Source organism: Adiantum capillus-veneris, chromosome 29 (genome assembly GCF_014529385.1).
Source record: "Adiantum capillus-veneris isolate H3 chromosome 29, ASM1452938v2, whole genome shotgun sequence".
In the NCBI taxonomy this organism is placed as follows: Eukaryota; Viridiplantae; Streptophyta; class Polypodiopsida; order Polypodiales; family Pteridaceae; genus Adiantum; species Adiantum capillus-veneris.
The window spans coordinates 18,806,697-18,826,594 of record NC_140959.1 but is presented as its reverse complement, the minus strand read 5'-3'; the positions used below and the strand labels follow the sequence as shown (position 1 = coordinate 18,826,594).

Sequence of the window (19,898 nt, the reverse complement as noted above, 5' to 3'; positions counted from 1 at the left end):
GTTCTTCTTGGAGAGATTCTTGAAGACTTTAAAGGATTTTGTTAGATTGAGGTCACAACCGGAGGTATGCAAAATAAATACAATATAGATAGCATTTAAACGCTATGGAGTTACTAATAAAAATATGTGGTTTTAATGTTTTCAGGCGAGCATGGCAGAAGGTTGGGTGGTGCAAGAGGCATTTGTGTATGTCTCACAGTATCTCATCACAGTGGATCCATCATTGCCTCGTCTGTGGAGTGAAGAAGAGGATCCTAGGAAGCACTCAACCATTCCCAGTGGAAAAGGCTCACTCTTGGTCATGCATAGAGAGTTTCATGCCATAGTCAACAACTACTCTTTACTCGATGCCACTATCATGACCAAATGGGTCAATATGTACTTGGAAGCCCATGCAGCTAGAGAAAGGGATAGAGATGCATGGAAGAGGTCCCATGGAGGTAGACGTGCACCTCCTTTTCCTAAAGAGCTTGCAAAATATCCTAACTTGATTCAAGTAGAGTGGATCCATAATGCCATGACCAATGCCAAAGCACAAGGAGAACAAATAAAAGCCCTAAAGAATGGGAGTATGCGCGAGGATGCTTGCGTAAGGTGAGTGTGTATATGTTATGTATGCATGTATGCAAATCACTTAATGAAATGCAATGTAACCTCTTATGCATTGTGATTGTAGGGTCTCATTTTCAACTCCATTTGGTTCGAAGGCCGACATTTTCGCACCTGCAAGATAGATGAGCGTCGGACCACTAATGATTGTGGCGTGATGGGAAACTTTGACACAACAACAGACGAGGTCAGATATTGTGGTACTATAAAGAGAATAATCAAAGTGGATCTCATATCTTTTCACAAAATCCTCTTTGAGTGTCGATGGTTTGCGGGTGAGGTCAAAAGACATGAAAATGGGCTCATTATGGTGGATTCCACTCAATTCCATTGGGGAAAAACTGACAACTTGGTGTATCCTAGTAGTTGCGAGCAGGTAATTTAGGCTATGTGCAATTAACTTTAATTAAAAATTTAAGTTATGTATATCAGCTTATTCTTAGTGTGTGACGTACAGGTCTTTTATGTGCCATGTATATTTCAAAGAGGACTTTGGTATGTCATTCCAGTCACGCCGCGGGGTAGATCTATCTTTGCAAAGACGAACATTGAGCCAGTAATTGATCCCATCATACCATCACCACAAGATGCAGAGGAAGATGTAGTAGAAGTTGAAGAAGGTCAGCCAAGCCTTGCAAAGAGTCATCTTGAGGAGGAGGAAGAGGGAGAAAGCGATGATGATTCTACAGGAGGTGATGGAGAGGAGGAAGAATCTCTAAATTTGTTTATTGATTTGAATACTATGGGTCTAAATATGGATCCTAGTGCTTGTAGAGATCTTATACAAGATGAGAATTAATAAAACTCTCCATTCTTTCACTTGGTGTAGTATATGATTAATTTGCAAATGTTTCGTTATGTGCTTATGAATAGTATTTGTAATGGTTTTGTTGTGAGTTCAATGATTTATGTGTAGAATTTTTAGAGTGAAAGAGAGATTAAGTGAAGTGAGCAAGCATTTTGGAGAGTGTGGGAGTTGTATTGGATTTAAATGGAAACCCGCGGGAGAGGGAGGGGGAAGGGGGTCCATCTTGTCTTAGCGGTAATGTTTGCGGCAATAATCGCGGATATTTGCGTGGTAATATGTGCGATAAAGTGCCACTTCTGCATCAAAACGATTCTCTCTCCTCATTTTGAATTCCTCTCTCTTGTTTTGCGGTAATGGCCCGCGGTAAACACCACGATCGCTCATAGTGATAGCACCACTTCCATAGGCATATGCACTACAATAGAAGTAGCTAGAGAGAGAGAGAGAGAGAGAGAGAGAGAGAGAGAGAGAGAGAGAGGGGGGGGGGGGGGGGGGGGGGGGGGAGTAGAAGCACCTACTGAAGTGCAAAATAAAAAAGAGAGAAGAAAGAATAGTTGAGGTTCCATCGTGAGTGCATGAAAATGAAACCACGCGAAAAGGAAATCTTTTCTTTTTAATACACACACATATTATGGATAAATAATGAGCTATAATTCAACTAGGGGTGTGTTTGGCTTTCAAAGCTCCTACATATCAAGATTTTGCTTCGAATTTTCTTGTTTTTTTAGCAATTCCCTCATTACATGGGATATGTGTATTAAAACAAACAAGAAAGATACAACAATTTCCATGCAAAGTTGCCTTGCCATGGGTACTAAGGGATTACACACATCCCACTTTTACATAGAGCTAGCAACCCATAGAGTCATAAATTGAGCAGATGAAAAGGAAAGTCACTACTTCTTTTTCTTCTTCGTTTTGACCGGACTAGTAATTGTAGGTGAACAAGGGACTCTTGTAAGATGGCTAAGGAGATCGAGCTTATGCCCTTGAGCGACATTAACGATGATGTTTTGCATTTGGGTTTCCTCAACTGTCAAGCCCTCATGCGAGGACCCTTCTAGCTTACTTTGTTCCTTTATCTTATGCCAAAGAGGTTCCTCATCTGTATTAGTTATCTCTTGGGTTCCATTGGTTGCCAAAGCCTCATGCAAGGACTACCAATAGAGCTTTTTTGCTTCGAATTTTTTTTTTCTCCAAAACTCACAGTGGTGAGTAAATTTTTGATTTTTCTAATTTAGCACTGGCGATCAGCACAATCTTATTCAAGAAATCTTTATAGTGATGCATCCTTCAGAGATTTGGTAAGCATAGTGATGGAATAAATAATAGGATACTTCAACCCTCTAGAGGATACTCATACTAGATGTAGATATATAGAGAACACCTAAGAGAAACTATATAGTTAGCTCAACAATGTAAGAAATACAACCACCATTAGCATTGAAGATGTCACTATAAGACCAATGGGCTAAATTTCTTTATCTATAAAAACGATTCCCTAGAAATAACAAAGGACAGTCACTTGCATTAAGAATGTCTCTTCGTAACCTAAGAGACAAACATCATTGTTTACAAAGGACCTTGCTTAGGATCGACATAGCCACAGTGTCATTAATCCGATAGTCAATAATCCCAAAATATATGAAAGCAAATTTGCATATACCATACTCATATAATTCATCATTGTATAAAACGATGATGTTGAACTTGGGGACATGAGTTAGAGTTGGAAGAAATCAAAACCAAAAAGCATGGAAACTGTGAAAAAGAATCCATTCAGGACTATAAGCTTGCAATTTAAAGGTAGGATGCACATTACTATGTGTGTGTGTGTGTGTGTGTGTGTGTGTGAGAGAGAGAGAGAGAGAGAGAGAGAGAGAGAGAGAGAGCGAGCAATGACCATAGCTTGTTGATGTGAGGTGGGGGCAACATATGTAGTCACTATAGCACCACTTCCATAGCCATATGCAACTACCTACAAGAGGAGGGCTCTTGCACTGACTGATTAGGCATCTACGTTACCAGTTGGCCTTGAAGGGGATCGGGGAGCACCACAGACGGAGAGTGAGAGAGAGAGAAGGAGATACACACACGATGTGGGTGGAGAGACTCAAAGAGTGAGCAGCCCCCTATACACTTATGCTATGTATAAGGTATACAAGTCAGTGGGCGCCCAAACTCTGGGCGGCCGGGCAAGGCACAGACGCCTATACCCCAACAACCTCCCACTTAAAGGCGACTGTGCCTTTAAGCAAGGGAACCTAGTCTAAAGACTTCAAAAGGTGAGAGAAAACCGCTATCAACCGATGCCCACTGGCTGGCTGTGATCGTGTGCATCCGGCTGTCCTTCTCCCGTGTAAGTCCATACACCACCAGACATACCACACACGTACTGCAAGTATGTGCGCAATACCTGCATATCTCCCTCGTGCACTATGCCAGCATCAGTCAACAAACAACTGACAACCCCAACTGCAAATGCTCCCACTGCAGCTGCGATATCCGGTCTCAAGATCAACATCTCATACATGAGACCACCGAATGCCGATGCAATGCTACCGGGCCCTGCTAGCTCTACGGAGCATGCATCAACATATATATCCCTGGCAATAGGCATCTCTAACTGACAAGGCGTGTCAGCCACATGCATCTCCTGACTGTCCACAAAAGACGCATCAACCTGTCGTGCAACCTCAGAGCAAACCAGCTGCTCTAGGTGTCTGCTGGAAGCACAGCTATATCCCCATGCTCACTGTCGAGCATAGAAAGGAATGACTGCATAATCGCTGACATCTCAGCCTCCTCTGCAATCATCCACTGCAAACATGACCACTCAATCTGCTGTGACTCACGAGAGCTCTCATGCTCTAACTCCGTATGCATAGACTCTTGCACAACGTCCTCCTGTCGTGACTCACTAGAGCAAGACCGCTCTACCTGTCTATCCTGCATAGAAGTATCTCACACAACTGACTCTCTGCTTTGCTCAGTCACTAGCAAAGCATGCATGTCTGACTTTGTCACCTCTCTGTGTGACTGCTCAAGTCGTGCCCCAACTGTGTGCACAACGAGCTCACTACTCTGCACTCCATGCAAAGCATCCTGCAACCCACAAGCAAAAGAGACTTGCCTGCTCTCTCGCAGTCTACCTGGCTGCATGATCACAGAGACAACACCGTCTCTCGCGTGATCCACATGCAATGGGTAACCTGTACCAATCCTGGCACCTCTCGCAATCACTAGCGAACCCAAATGCATCACAAAATCTTGCTCTCGTAGCGAAATCTGACATCCACTATCCTGTAACTGTCTAACTGAGATCAAATCCCGTCTCAGATCTGGCACATAATGCACATGACGCAGGGTAAATCTCATACCAATGGGCAAGGACAAACATACGTCTCCTGTACTCTCAATGTCATACACAACATCATCAGCCATGTGCACACAACCAAATCTCCCACTAGAAAACGTGATAAACCACTCACGATGCGACGTGACATGGAAAGTAGCATCAGAATCTAATAACCAATGTGAAGACAATGTTCAATCCGATATGCAATCCGTAGACATAAGATCGTCTGAAGACAAGCTAGATGTAAATGTGACATCGCCGTCACAATCATACTCAGTAACCACCGTACTGATCTCACTAGCATCTGTCATGCCCAAATCTGCATCACGCATCTGTCGCCTTCGTTGTCTCAAACGCCTGAAACATCGACGCCTAATGTGCCCTCTATGTCCACAATGCCAACATGTCAAGTCTCTATGCCGTCGAGACTTGCGTGTGGGACCAATCTCTCCCATGGACATAGAAGTGGGACTAGACTCCCCAATAGACATGGATGTTGCGTACATAGCATGTAAACTCTGCCATAAAGCATGAGTTGTAGTCTCCCTCGAGACTTGCCAGTCAACAGACTCAACCAGATGCAAACGAATCGTAGACATTGCTAACTCATCAAGATCCTGCCAATCATCATCACGCATAGACTTGGGCTTCGCCGATAAACCACGCAAGGGTTTTTCCTGCCCCAAATCCGCCAATGCAACAAGCATATGCTCCTTCCAAGCAACAAAATCTGCACCATTAAACTGTGTCAGACCATAACGCTGGAAGTCAAATGAAAAATCAGCCATAATGCTCGCAAAAGAGCAACCAACAATGAGTAGCAAATGTCAACCAAATCAGCCCAGCTTTTAAACAGCTGCATAAACAAGTCACAAATGTGTCCCAAATCAGCCTACAACTGAGCCATACATGGACACCTGCAAAGAGGAAACAATGGTTGAAAATTCAGCACCCAAATAAGCCCTCAAACCTGCCTGTAAACTTGTAAACCTGTAGCTAAAACCTGCTGAAAAACCTCAAGCCATTAGTGCTCGAATCCGGCTACCTAGCTCGTAGCCACACAAGCATACATCACAATACTCACTCCTGTGAGTGTGCCAAGATAATTGTACGCCTGTCAAACCCGTGAGCTAATCACCAAGCCCACACTGTGCGGTATCGATGCATACACACACACAAATCTCCCACCTGCAGAGAACACCGCACGCAAATGTTGAGTGCAACCCGCAATCTCTACCTAGATCGCATAAATGATACGCATAAAACTCCTGGGAAAATTTCGCCAGAGTTTCGTCAGTAAAATGGCCACAAAACCAGCAACCAAACTGACTGCACGCTCAAAACCATGAGCAATCAAAGCGCATCAAACCGTACTCCAAATGCATGCACCAATCTCCACACTTTGCATACATCATTGCAAACACCTGCAAATCTAGTACACAAATATCTGCTCTACCTGTGACTGCCAAAAAATATGCTCGAGGCATACATTGCCGAGCTCAAAATGCAATCACATTAGTCTCCCTGACCATCAAACCACATAAGGCATACATTGTATCCTCCCACCTGTAAGGAAACTTGCAGCAAATATCACTCTCACATCTGAGAGCAAACCATGTGTGGAATCCTCGACACACAATAAACAACTGCTGCAGCAGAAAATTCAGCGTTCAGAATTTTAAAATTCTGATATGACGAGCGCGTCCGGAGCGTGCCAAAACCCCAAGGTAGACTCCTGGATCGCATGTATCCGAGTCCGGGTGTGAAAGCTATGCCAAAAACCTCTGTTTCAACCCAAAAACGTAGCATAAACTGCCAAAAGAGGGCTAAAAAATGGAGCTCCTCAACCGTAGCTCGAATGAGGTTTATGATGGCTTGAATGGCTTCAAAAGGGGGGTAAAACTTTAGGGCTCCTGGTGGAAATGCTCTCGAAAAGCTGAATTTGCCGATGCCGAAGTCGAAACCCTGTTTGCACTCTTGAAAGTGCGCACGCGCGGACGCGATTTCGGGAATGAAACTGGCTCTCCGCTGTCGTCGTGACTGTGCACACACGCGCTCCCTCCGCACCTACGCTCTGATACCAATTGAAGGGGATCGAGGAGCACCACAGACGGAGAGTGAGAGAGAGAGAAGGAGACACACACACGATGTGGGTGGGGAGACTCAAAGAGTGAGGAGCCCCCTATACACTTATGCTATGTATAAGGTATACAAGTTAGTGGGCGACCAGACTCTGGACGGCTGGGCAAGGCACAGACGCCTATACCCCAACAGGCCTCCACACACACTTCAATAGAAGTAGCTAGAGAGAGAGACTAGAAGCACCTATTGAAGTGCAAAATCAAAAAGAGAGAAGAAAGAATAGTTGAGGTTCCATCATGGCTGCATGAAAATGCAACCACTTGAAAAGGAAATCTTTTCTTTTTAATACACACATAGATTATGGATGGATAATGAGCTATAATTCAACTAGGGGTGTGTTTGGCTTTCAAAGCTCCTACATATCAAGATCTTACTTCAATTTTTTCGTTTTTTAGCAATCCCCACATTACATGGATATGTGTATTAAAACAAACAAGAAAGATACAACAATTTCCATGCAAAGTTGCCTTGCCATGGGTACTAAGGAATTACACATGCCCCACTTTTACAAAGAGCAAGCAACCCATAGAGTCATAAATTGAGCAGATGAAAAGGAAAGTCACCACTTCTTTTTCTTCTTCGTTTTCACCTGACTAGTAATTGTAGGTGAACAAGGGACTCTTGTAAGATGGTTAAGGAGATCGAGCTTATGTCCTTGAGCGACATTAACGATGATGTTTTGCATTTGGGTTTCCTCAACTGTCAAGCCCTCATGTGAGACACTTCTAGCTTACTTTGTTCCTTTATCTTATGCCAAAGAGGTTCCTCATCTATATTAGTTATCTCTTGGGTTCCATTGGTTGCCAAAGCCTCGTGCAAGGACTACCAATAGAGCTCTTTTGCTTCGATTTTTTCCCCCCCCCAAAACTCACGGTGGTGAGTAAATTATATTGACAATGTCACAATAAAATTTGCTTCGATTTTTCGAATTTAGGAGAGGCGATCAGCACAATCTTATTCAAGAATTCTTTGAAGTGATGCATCCATCAGAGATTTGGTAAGCATAGTGATGCAATAAATTATGGGATAGGTCGACCCTCTAGCTAGTCGAGGATCAATTTTTGATTTTTCAAGTTTCGATCAGTGGTGGGAGAAGTTGTGGAGTTCCTTTTGGTTGAAAGAAAAGCCAGTGAATAGTAATGGAGCAGGAAAAGGCCCAAAAAACATAACGATGCAGTGGGTGTAAAATTAGAGGAGGGCTAGGTCATTATAGATGTTCGTCTGTTAAGAGAGAAGTGAGATAGTACTAGGTAGATTTATTTGAGATTGAAGGGTGGCATACTCGTCACTCGTGAGCTCTATAATGGGACATGATACAAGCCTCAAGAGATTTGTATCCACAGAAGGGGGGACATCAAATCAAAGTATTTGTGAGGAAAAAGGGTTGATGAGGGCTAGAGGAGAGTTACTACATTGCTCGCCAATCGAGAAAAGGGTATTTGTGTTTGGACGTGGGTATGGATTTTGGAGATTATTATTAGAAATACTAGGCCTTCCCAAAAGCTTAAGGGTGAGCTTTGAGATAACAAAACTCGGTTCCAAGTCAAGGCCCGCCCCATGAGCAACTTGAGAAGTCAATTCAGTTTCTTTATAGGTACATCTCTCACGGTCTTTTCCTCCATGGAAAACGTAGACTTAGTATAGTGGGTACGTTTTTTCCCATAAAATATGGTACGTCCATAAAATTTGGTGCACTTCAACTCACAATCCCCCCCCCCCCCCCCCCCCCCCCGTTCTTTGTATTTACACTTTACAATACACAATAAAAGACGTTTAGCCTAGTGGTGAGGTACTCAATTGATGCAAGTTACAAATTTTGGAAGTTGGAGGCTTGAGGTAGAGAATTGCTCGCATAGATGTCGTTCCGAAGGTGCACATTGGCTCTAAATTGGGCAATGCTTGGCGACGAATCGAGACAAATACCCTACCCGATGCGGTGCGAGCGAGCTACCGGAGCGATGTTGGGCACAATGTGCCCTTCCTATGTGGAACATTCTCATAACATGTCCAAGAGGATTGTGGGTGCCCAAAGCGAGATGGAAATTGAGGGACATTGTGATGGGACTAGGGGGGACAAGGGAGCCTTCAAGGATCGTATTTTAGGTAGGTATTCTTAAAACCAAAAGTGTGCGATGTGGCACTATAGAGTATAAGGGTAATTTGATATACTTATGGAAAAGAATGTTGGCTTGGGAACACGAGAATTGAGTAAAGGCTGTACGGTTATACCTTCTAATAAACCTCTCCCCTTGTCCAATCTCTCTCTAACCTTCTCTTTCTCTCTCTCTCTCGTCCTCCTCTGAGGCTTAGACTCGAGAGTCGTCTCTCAATTTTTGTGAGGTTGAGATGACGTACCATTGGAAGAACTAATGGGAGCTAGTTACTAGATTCTTCCAAGATTTAGTTAGAGTTTTGCCTTCGAATTTAAAAATTTGCTCTCAGAAAGCCGGCTCAGATTTTAAATGTTACCCCCTCTATAGTGCAGCAGTACTTCCTTGCCATTAAAAATAGCTAATTATACGACTGAGGTCGGGTTTTAGAGCCTCCCATTAGATTTACTTATCCTCTAATTCCTCACTCTTTTGCGTTTTCATCATGTTTGTCTAATGTTTAAGCCAGCAGTTAACCCGCGGGTTTAATCCCGTCATTACACAGCTTCATCAGCCATGGTTTCCTCTGCTTCCTCCAAGCAGAGAACGCTGGACCCCGCTGCAAGGGATTTTGTACCTTGTTCCCACGAACCCGTCGTCGACAGCTTCTCCCAATACCCGCAGCATATTGCTGCAGCGCGTCCAGATCATTATTCTTTCTCTCCCTTCACCGCTGGTGCGCATTTTTCTCCGTTTACTAGTTCTGAATGCCTTGTTCCTCCAGTACAGCATGTGAGCTTCCCTACTCCGCCGGCCCTGCCTGCTCTACCTTCATCCATGTATGAATGGCAGCCCAACGTTGCAGTCCCCCCTTCCCGCTTCTACGGCCCGGAATGGCCTTCCAACAATGAGGCTCTCTCCCATCAAGGTTTCCACGCCGGCCAGCATGTCGATCATGCCCAAGCTCTGCATCAGCAGCAAGTGCTGCCTTATCATCATCATCATCATCATCATCATCAACCCCTTTATAGCGCCCAGAGCGGACAGCAGCACGTCTTCCACAGCCAGAACCAGCAGCTGCAGCTTATATCGGCAGCAACTGGAGGGCATGATAATCGCCTGCAACTGCAATTACCACAGCACTATGGGGATCAATATCCAGTATATCAAATGCCGGCACCGCAGTTTGCAGCTCCACCCCTACTGCAAGCGCCGATGATGGCGTGGGAAACATCTCCAACAGCCCCAGCATTAGGCCAGCCGGCATATCCAGCCGTTAAGTCGCCTACGACGGTGGCGATCCCGCGGGTCTCTGGCAGTGCGCAGCCTTTTATGGGCCGCGATCGCATGTCCCGAGCCCTTCAGCTAATTGGCGTTCCCACGGAGATGAGCGAGGCGCAACTGACAGAGGAACTGGGGCTATGGGGCGAAATTAGAGCTCTGGACCTGTCCCGGCATAGCGAGGGCCTTATCACTATCCATTATTTTGACCTGCGCTCCGCCAAGAACGCCCTTTCTGATATCCAGAACCAGCACCTCCTCCATCAGCAGCGTGTTCAGCAGCAGATATCCCAGGATCGACGCTCTCAACAGCTCCACGTGTCTCCTTCCAATCAATCTCCGCCACCAGATCGCACATCTAGCCCAGCAGCAACGCCAGACGTTCAGGCTTCTATTGCTGTCCTAACTGATCAGTTGCCAGGTAGCCAGGTGTCTGCAGCTTATTCGCCCACCTCAGTGGACACGGAGGCAGCTGCCACGTTAGGGAGAGGGTTGGTGGGGGGAAAGCCAGTGTGGGCACACTATACGATACCGGTGGGGCTGGACACAGAGGACTGCTTGAATCAAGGCACCCTCTCTTCTTTGAATCAAGGGACGCTTGTGGTCTTCAACTTGGACGCTAGCATGCATGCAGATGTGGTGAAAGGAATCTTTGATGGATACGGTAAGCATTAGTAATTTCTCAGTAGTCTATGTCAGCCTCACAATGTATCTAGCTTCCATGAATCCTTATTTTTCCTTTTGCTGTTGTTGATCCAATATTGGCCATGGGTTCTCTATAATTATATGATCATCAGGAAGGGTCAAAGAAGTGAGAGAAGCTCCTCAGAGACGGCACCATAAGTTTGTGGAATTCTATGACGTGAGGCATGCAGCATTAGCATTGCAAGCATTGGATGGCACGGAGATAGAAGGAAAGAAACTGAAGATTGAGTTTAGCAGGCCAGGTGGGAGCACGGCAAAGCGTGGCGCAGTGGCAAGCGCCCTGCCGCGAATGGCATCATCATCACCAATCATTGCTCAGAATATTCAGGCAATCGGTCATCATAGTGCGGTAGCAATGCCACCCCTACCTGTTCAATATCCACTGACACCACCAAATAATGTGTATTGGCAACACGTGGCAATGGCCCAGCCAGAAGCTGCCAGTGTTGCTGCAGGATGGTCTCATCCAAGCTCTGGTGGGGGTGCTCTCCTGCCTGCACCTGGGCCACTACCATCTTATGAAGGATATGCATCAAATTTGGGCCCTTCCTCTATGCAAAATGTACCTATAGTTGCTTCAACATTGAGACTACATCCAATGGATGCATCTAGAGATCATCACTTGGCAGCCCCCTTGTACAGAGTAGTGCCACCGAGGCAGGCAGCCCCAATTAGAAGGGGCACACTTACAGAGCATGCAAGTGCAGGTGAAGGGAGAGCTCGAGGAGATGCAAGCGACAGACCTAAAAGAAGAGATATTCCTTTGGCATCAGCATCGTCTTCGTCGCTATTATCATCATCCCCATGGAGAAGCCATTTGGGAGCTAGAAGAGGAGCTGCTGCTGCGGCTGTTGCGTCTATGCAGCAGGCTAATGACAGTTTCCGATTCGATGAGAATGAAGCAGAATCGAGTGGCAGGACGACACTTATGATTCGCAACATTCCGAACAAATACACGTGAGTTCAGTTAAACTTTCATAAAACATCAAGTTGATCGATCTGCCTGAGGCTGCATGGTGGAGATGCATATGCCAGCATACGCATATGTATCCTACGGTACGAGCGTGCATTTAATTGGAGAAAATCAAAGTCTGAGACATGTAATGATAATCACTATCCCTGGGCCAATGCTTTCTGATCTTTTTCTACACTTTCTAAAACACTTGTTTAATTAATCTGCACCTTAATGGCATGCATAGTGGATGAAGGGGATTGTTAAGGGAATGACAACGTCAGACTAGACCGATGAGAGCATGAAAACGTTCCCCAGCTGCATGTGGCATGTAGCACATTGTAGATCCAGGTTCTCATGAGATAGTGCTAGTAGGTTATATGAACTGCAGAAATGTGTGAAGATTCTAGAATTTATGAATATATATTGTAGAACACAACACACGTGGCACGTGCTCCATGGAAGGGTTCCAACTTCCTACTATCAAGCGTCTCCAGTGCCCGCCTGCAAACAGAACTGCAGCTGAGCAGAGCAGCCGGAACTTGGAAGAGCTGCTCAGTGCTGTGTGCTCTGATCCCTGACTGCGCTGCAAGGCTGCCGTCAAAGCCCCGTCAGTAGGGCGTCAAGGGTGGGCCTTCCTTTTTGCCTTTCCGCCGCCGCAGAGTTAATGAAGACGGAAAACGATGCGTGCATGCCACAAATTAATTAATCAGTACAGATATGTTTAAAATTTGTGAATTATGATACAGTACACTACACTACAGTGCATTGAAAAGTATTTAAGATAGGATAATTAGTGAAGAAATTGTGACTGTACACTGTAGAAAATTCGGATAATTAGTAAAGAATTGCGACCCTGCAGGCAAGAGATGCTGATAGCGATGCTCGACGACCACTGCATGGAGATGAATAGCAGTATAGGAGAGCCATCGGATGGGAGCGGGGAGCCGATCTCAGCCTTCGATTTCGTCTATCTACCCATCGACTTCAAGTACGTGAGTGGGAAACTCGAATTATTTGATTTATTATTTGCAAAATCCTTGCTTGAGAGAGAGAAAGAGAGAGAGAGAGAGAGAGAGAGAGAGAGAGACGCCAATTTGTCGGCTTTCTGTCGGGGCCTTTTCAAATTTCTTTTTTTTTCCCCCCCCCCGGACTGCATTTAATAGCCCATTTCTGAACACTAAAAAGCATGCCACTCAAGAACTTTAGACCGCCTGACCACATGCTATCATGGTTTCTGGATTCTGCCCTCACTTCAAAGCCTGCTCTGCAGGGCTGACTCGCGGAGTGCTGGCTGCCATTGCTTTCAGCTCAAACACTCTCCCTCAACTTTTATAGATAAAGTAGTTTAAACCCTCTCGACTCTCGCGTGTACCGTAGAGAGCAGACTCTAGAGTCTACATGTTTTATTAGTACATGATACATCCGGTACATGGTTGGCACGAGTGTTACAGAAAACTTATGCTTTTTAGTACATGATGATACATCTATTCTCCATACAAGTGTCGCGGAAAGGTTTGCCTCAGCTTAGGATGTGGTCACGCGATGCCTACTTAGGCAATGGTCAATCGATGCATGGTACTTTGTTAAATACCTGTGCCTCATGCATGGTCACACCTGCACTACTCATTTGTCCTACATGCAACCATCTAAGGCCTTTTGTAACTATGCCGATTCTGGCATAGTTGCATCATTAACATCTTACTCATAACTATGCCTTGTGTTATCACATCCTTATTTGTAAGGTGTTAGGGCGCATTCGCACGAAGAAGGGACAGCGTAACGCATAGCTCAACTATTTTGTTTGCACTCGCCTAACGAAGCTTCTGAAAACCCAATTCTACGGTTTTTGGTAGTGTTAGCCCAAGTAAGTCTTCATTTAGCAGCTACGCGACACGAGCCAGCAGTGTTGCGGGACTTGGCTGGCACAAGACTTCAACAGAGATGCTGCACACTTTGCCCCCGCTCACTTGGTGTGTGAATGTGCCCTTAGTGATGCAACCATGCCAAAATCGGGATAGTTACAAAAGGGCTTGCATTGTTGCATATAAGACAAATAATTGTTGCACATATGGCCATGCATGAGGCACACTTATTTTAAAGAGTAAGCGATAACCATGCATCGTGTGACCATTGCCTTAGCGTAGAGCTGGTTTCAAACCATGGTAAAAGGAAGAAAGACTCGTAAAAACTACATTTAAATTATACTTCAAAAATATTTCTTCTAGTATTTCCTTTTTTTTAATTTGATTGGTAAGCGAAAATGACTCTTCTAAACATTGCTTCTAGGCCTTTTTAAAGAAGCAGAGATTTGAAATTTGATCCATTTTTACGCTCTTATTTCTTAATTTTGGGAAGAATACCCTTTCCCTCTTGCTCCTATCCTAACTCACATTGTTAAGCTATCAAGTGGCATGACTCATAGTTGTAAGCCCTAGCTAGTTACAAAATCTGGATTAGATTTAATGCATGAGTAATCTACTAAACCCATGAAAGTAGTGAGTGTTGTCAGCCTTTATGTAGATATAATATAAGTTTGATAGCCTCACTACATATCTATAGAGGGTTTATTCAAAAAAAGTTAAAAGGACATTCAAGTTATTTGGTCTAAACTTTCGTGTCTCGTGAAATTCATCCTTAAGAGATTTCTATGAAAGTGTAACTCTAACCCTTGAGCTTTTTTCTAGATAGAAATATCAACTCAGATTGTGTAGGTGTATTTCCTATAAAGGGTTTCTTTTATAGAGATTTGACATTTTTTTGAGCCTTCTCTTAAAGCCACAAAAGTTGATTTCCTATTATGGGAATTGTGTAAACTTCGCAAGGCTATTCTTGCAAGTCTTCTTGTCAAGATACAACTTCTCGTGCATCATGTCCACAATTCTTAACCCTAATTTCTCTAGAGCTCAAACCACTTGATGAACCACGCTTTTCTTCATAATTCTTCAAACATTCGTTTTTTCTTGGTATAGTTAATGTCACGATTAACCCATTCTAACCGTACTTAGTATGTCGTGAAAGAAAGAACAAACTCAAACTTAGATTTTACTCATGCTAATTTAATGCTTTTGCTTCAAAATCCTATGGAATTTCTCCATTGGACATTTGTGTAGCACATAGGCTTAAATATGAAAAAATAGGTTAGATTTCACTTAACTTAGTACTCAACTTCTCATTGTCGGGCATGCTGAAATGATGTATCTTATGCTCACATGCATGTGGCCATCTCCTACTTGCACCGTGAAAAAGTTCATTAAGCTTATAAGGATACCTTGATGTGAAAATATGAGTAACATGACTTGTAAGCTACTTCTTGCCAGATACATTTCGTGTTAGCACTACTTAATTATACGAATCTCAAACTTGTAGTGCACTTTGGCATATAGTTTGTGATGCCTTTAATTTTTCTCTTTGATGAAAATGGAACTAAATAAGCCAGTATAGTGATGTAGCTTGTGTTCAAATTGATAATTGAATGATAATGTACGAATCAAGGTATGCATGTGCGACATATCACTCTAAACCTTAATGCATTTTTCCAAATGATATAATGTCTCAGAATTTATAAATACCAGTTTCTATACATATATTTTTGAAAAGTTAGTGGATTGCCATATTCACCAAGCTTTAAAATGTTATTGCATGTGAAGCCTTAGCTCTACTTCCTCACCATATGTTATCAATTAAGAATCCATGAGTCGTGGAAAGGAGTAATTTATGTTTAGATGAGGACACCAGTACTTAAAGAGTGGCTCAATTTCATTTAGGACATCTAAGATATCTTTGTATGTATTTCATTTACAAATACTTGAGTATGTTAGAGGCCATGTAGAGAAACTGCTACACCACAAATCTTGCCCCCATTGATCTACTCTTCGGTGAAGGCTTTTATAGTATTCACCAAGCTTTAAAATGTTATTGCATGTGAAGCCTAAGCTCTACTTCCTCACCATATGTTATCAATTAAGAATCCATGAGTCGTGGAAAGGAGTAATTTATGTTTAGATGAGGACACCAGTACTTAAAGAGTGGCTCAATCTCATTTAGGACATCTAAGATATCTTTGTATGTATTTCATTTACAAATACTTGAGTATGTTAGAGGCCATGTAGAGAAACTGCTACACCACAAATCTTGCCCCCATTGATCTACTCTTCGGTGAAGGCTTTTATAGTATTCTTGAAGTTATGGGGATTGAATTGTTGAGCTTAGTTCTTGGAAGGCCAATCATCTTTATTCCTTGTTTGCTTTGTCCTTGATGAGTTACAAATGGTAATGTTATCAAAGGGATCAACTCTGTGTGGGTCAGAGGTCTTTGTGAACATTGGCATGGGTTGTAAGTTAGAAGTCCTTGGATTGTGATCCCTGTTAGGTTTTAAATGACTTGATCAATCTAGTTATCATTCTATACCATTCTAAGGGGCCTACAATCTAGGGATGACTTAGTGTTCAAGTTAAACCTTGAAGTCATGAGCTAAAATTTTAGTGCACTCGCACATATTATAGTTTTGGACGCTTTTAATTTTCCCCTTTGGTGAAAAAGCACTAAATAAGCTAGTTTGATGATGTATTATGAGGACATTGGAACTTAAAAAGTGGTTTAATATTATTTATGACATCCCAGGTATAATTGTATATATTTCATTTACTCGCGTATGTTGAGGCTTTGTAGAGAAATTGTTTGCATGACAAGTCTTGCCAATATTCTCACAATAATGGTGATATAATTGTTGAGATTAGTGCTTGGAATGATAATCATGTTTATTCTCTTGTTTGCTCTCTCCTTGATGGGCTACATATGGTAATATTATTCTTATCAAAGATGTGTGCGCCTAAGGTTATTGTGAGTGTTGGCATGGGTTGTACTTGGATTTTGATCCCACTTGTTAATTTATTTAGCACAGACCAAAGGAAAATTTACATTAAGGGAGGAGTATAGATTACAATGGAGTTCTCGTTAGCTTTTAAATGACTGGATCAATTGATTTATGATTGTAATATACCATTCTAGAGACCATACAATCTAGGAATGGGCTTAGTGTTCAAGGTAAAGCAGACCTTTTGTGAAGCCACGAGCTCAAATTTTGAACTTTTGGCTAGCTAGATTTCAAGGTTCCTACGAAGAAAACTAACAAATCCTTCAAAGTGAGATAGGAAAATCAGGAAATTTGTAATAGTGTCCTTTTCCTTTGGCTGGGAAAGTTTTTTGTTTCTTTTTGAGAAATTACAATTGGGATGTCTGTAGGCAAGGTGTGGAAATTTTCGAGTCAAGCATATGTCTTTCTTGTTGAGATCAAACCCGAAGTAGCAATAGAATTTTGAAAATTTATAGGACCTTGGAGCTGTTTCCTCATCTTTTTCATCGCTTGTTCTTCTGCTTGCCCTCATAGGCAACTGGCTACTATAAGTTTTCTACCGCCTCTAGGCTAAGCTGAGGCAAACCTTCTTGTATCAAACTTGGGTTGTTATGGACAACACGTTCACCTTAACGACTAGGTTACTATTCGGATGGCAGGTTACTATTTTTTGGTGAGCATTATGGATGGGCTTGAAATGAAATTATTGCATAGACTTCACTTTATATTGCATAGACTTCATTATAAAGTGCATTATTATGGTTTTAGGGGGGTTTCATTATAGTAGTGAAGGTTTTTCCCTTTCTTTCTTTTTTCAACGATTGCTCCAAATATAGTGTTAAAAATAATATAAGGTTTCCCACTCTTTACCCTTTTTTTTTTTTGTTCGAAGCTACGCTTCGACTAGTTTTATGGGATTGCGCCCACTCGCCCACACCCACATCCACATGTCTCTAGGGTTCAACCATAGGGTAAAACCCCCAGTACGCGGACACCCCCCCAACACAAGGAAAAATATTAAGTACAATAAGCTCTCATCACTGGTACACTGATTGGCTAGTGTTGGGACGGTTAGGCCGAGGTGCCACTAATCCATTGGCGGGGACAAAGGATCGAATGTGGCTTGCCGTTGTCCTTTTCTAACCTTGGGGTTGTGTCCTCATATGGGGGGGTGATTTTTTTTACACGGTCAACTATCGCATGTCGCGTTCTCTCTATCAAGCATCGTGCACCGTCACGCCAATATAGATTGATAGCGCAGTTCATACACTCCCTATTCTGCATCCACCTCAAATGATGGAGTATGTGAACGAAATCTGATTTAATCCTAGTGGGTGCGCTTAAGGCACCTTTCCACGAAGCTATTGGAATGGTACCTTTATAGTGTTATATTTAGCTGGCTGTACTACGTGTTGATATTTGATTGATTGTTTGGTTATATATGCAGAAACAGGTGTAATTTGGGCTATGCATTTGTCAACTTGACCACTCCGCAAGCCACTCTACGCCTGCATAAAGCGTTCCATGGGCGGCAATGGGACGAGTTCAATTCTCGCAAAATATGTGAAGTCTCTTACGCCCGCTTGCAGGTGCAATATCTTATGGCATTCCCTTTAACACCGCCACTCATACTCACAACTCACAAGGCGCCTCGTGTCTTACCATTCTTCTTCTGTTTGGCAGGGTAGAGAAGCTCTAGAGGAGCACTTCAAAAATTCAAGATTCGTTTGCGACATGGATGAGTATTTGCCAGTGAAATTCAGCCCACCAAGGAGTGGAAGACCCATCCCAAGCACATCATCGTCGGTGCCGGCGTCGGCATCGGCATCGGCATCGGCATCGGCGCCGAGGGATGCAAGTGCTGCTGCCCATGACCTTGTGAGTGAAGAAAATGCTCCAGAAGAGCAAAAGACCCATAATATCGAGGTCGAGGGAGATGCAGCAATCATTATATCATCTTCACCCCCACAATCTGATTGCCAATCTAGTGCACCAATACTGCCTTCATCCACACCTGAGCTAACTGCATCCACACCAATGCCTACATCGTCCTCCACTGTAAGTATTGTAAGCCAAGGCATTATCCTTGGACGGAGAGTACATGGATATCGGCATGCTGGCATATTACAACACCACGAACCCTAATTAGTCAGTAAGAAATATCAGCTATGCCGATGAGCACAATCTTGTGAGTGTAGTCTATTTCATTGATGGGTAAATTAATGTATTCAGCAGAGTTTCATTTTAATCTTAGTTAAAAGGGGAGGATGGTTGTCCAGATAGCGGTATCGGGCGTGTTCAATTTGCTTTCCATTGTGGTCATCTATGATGTTATATGCTTAAGATTGGGGGAGGGAGAACAGAGTTTTCACAATCTTAGCTAGTTTGGACCAATTTGAGGAATGTATGAGTGAGTGGCTGAGAATGTGTGAGAGATGGTGATTGCTTCCGGAGCAGAGAGAGAGAGAGAGAGAGAGAGAGAGAGAGAGAGAGAGGGGATGACATGATACGAGAACGTTTGAATGTGGTATTGTGTATACCATGTCAATCCTTGTTACCTAGGATTTGAGCACAGTATCTTGTGGTGTAGAGAATCTAGCTTGAATGTTCCACTGCCTTCTGAAGTGTATTCATATCATGTTCTGCCCGTATTTATGACCATAAAATCTATTTACTAATATTGCAATCCTACTTATTAATATTGCAAAAATCTCATAGCAACAATTCTTGAAAGATAGTATGACAGTAACAGGACATTGCTCCTTTGATGTAATTATCCCTGGACGCCTCCTTGCGTACCTCGCTTGTAATATCTTATTTTCTCTCTAGTATAATTGACAGTGCCTTTTTAATAAATTTTGGAAAGATACCTAGAACTATAACTGCACCTACAAAGCTTGAAAGTTGACATCACAAAACTCACGAAATGGGGAAAATTTGTGACATTTACCGTTAAATTCTCACATGAAGCTTTTAACTAGATTTTAGATCCAATTTTGTTCGAATGCCTCCCATGAGCAAAGTACTTATGTCAAGACTCTAAAGACTTGCTCAAGGTTTCGTTGATATAGGGTATATTCATTCTTCCCTTTAGAAA

General features: G+C 43.0%; 1 protein-coding gene across 1 annotated transcript; it reads left to right on the top strand.

Moving 5' to 3' along the window:
* The first annotated feature begins 9,531 nt into the window (after window positions 1-9,531).
* Window positions 9,532-19,043, top strand: LOC147418851 (protein terminal ear1 homolog). The gene is made up of 5 exons (XM_086505690.1): window positions 9,532-10,952; window positions 11,086-11,950; window positions 12,808-12,936; window positions 18,249-18,390; window positions 18,485-19,043. Exons 1-5 carry the CDS (start codon window positions 9,584-9,586, stop codon window positions 18,944-18,946), a joined length of 2,967 nt encoding a protein of 988 aa, XP_086361816.1. The 5' UTR covers window positions 9,532-9,583; the 3' UTR covers window positions 18,947-19,043.
* The last annotated feature ends 855 nt before the right edge of the window (window positions 19,044-19,898 follow it).

Excerpts from the sequence above, each read along its gene's own strand:
- LOC147418851 (XM_086505690.1), top strand. The coding sequence starts at position 9,584 with ATGGTTTCCTCTGCTTCCTCCAAGCAGAGAACGCTGGACCCCGCTGCA. Across the intron at positions 12,937-18,248 it reads TATCTACCCATCGACTTCAA|AAACAGGTGTAATTTGGGCT; the intron begins GTACGTGAGTGG and ends TTATATATGCAG. Across the intron at positions 18,391-18,484 it reads TCTCTTACGCCCGCTTGCAG|GGTAGAGAAGCTCTAGAGGA; the intron begins GTGCAATATCTT and ends TCTGTTTGGCAG.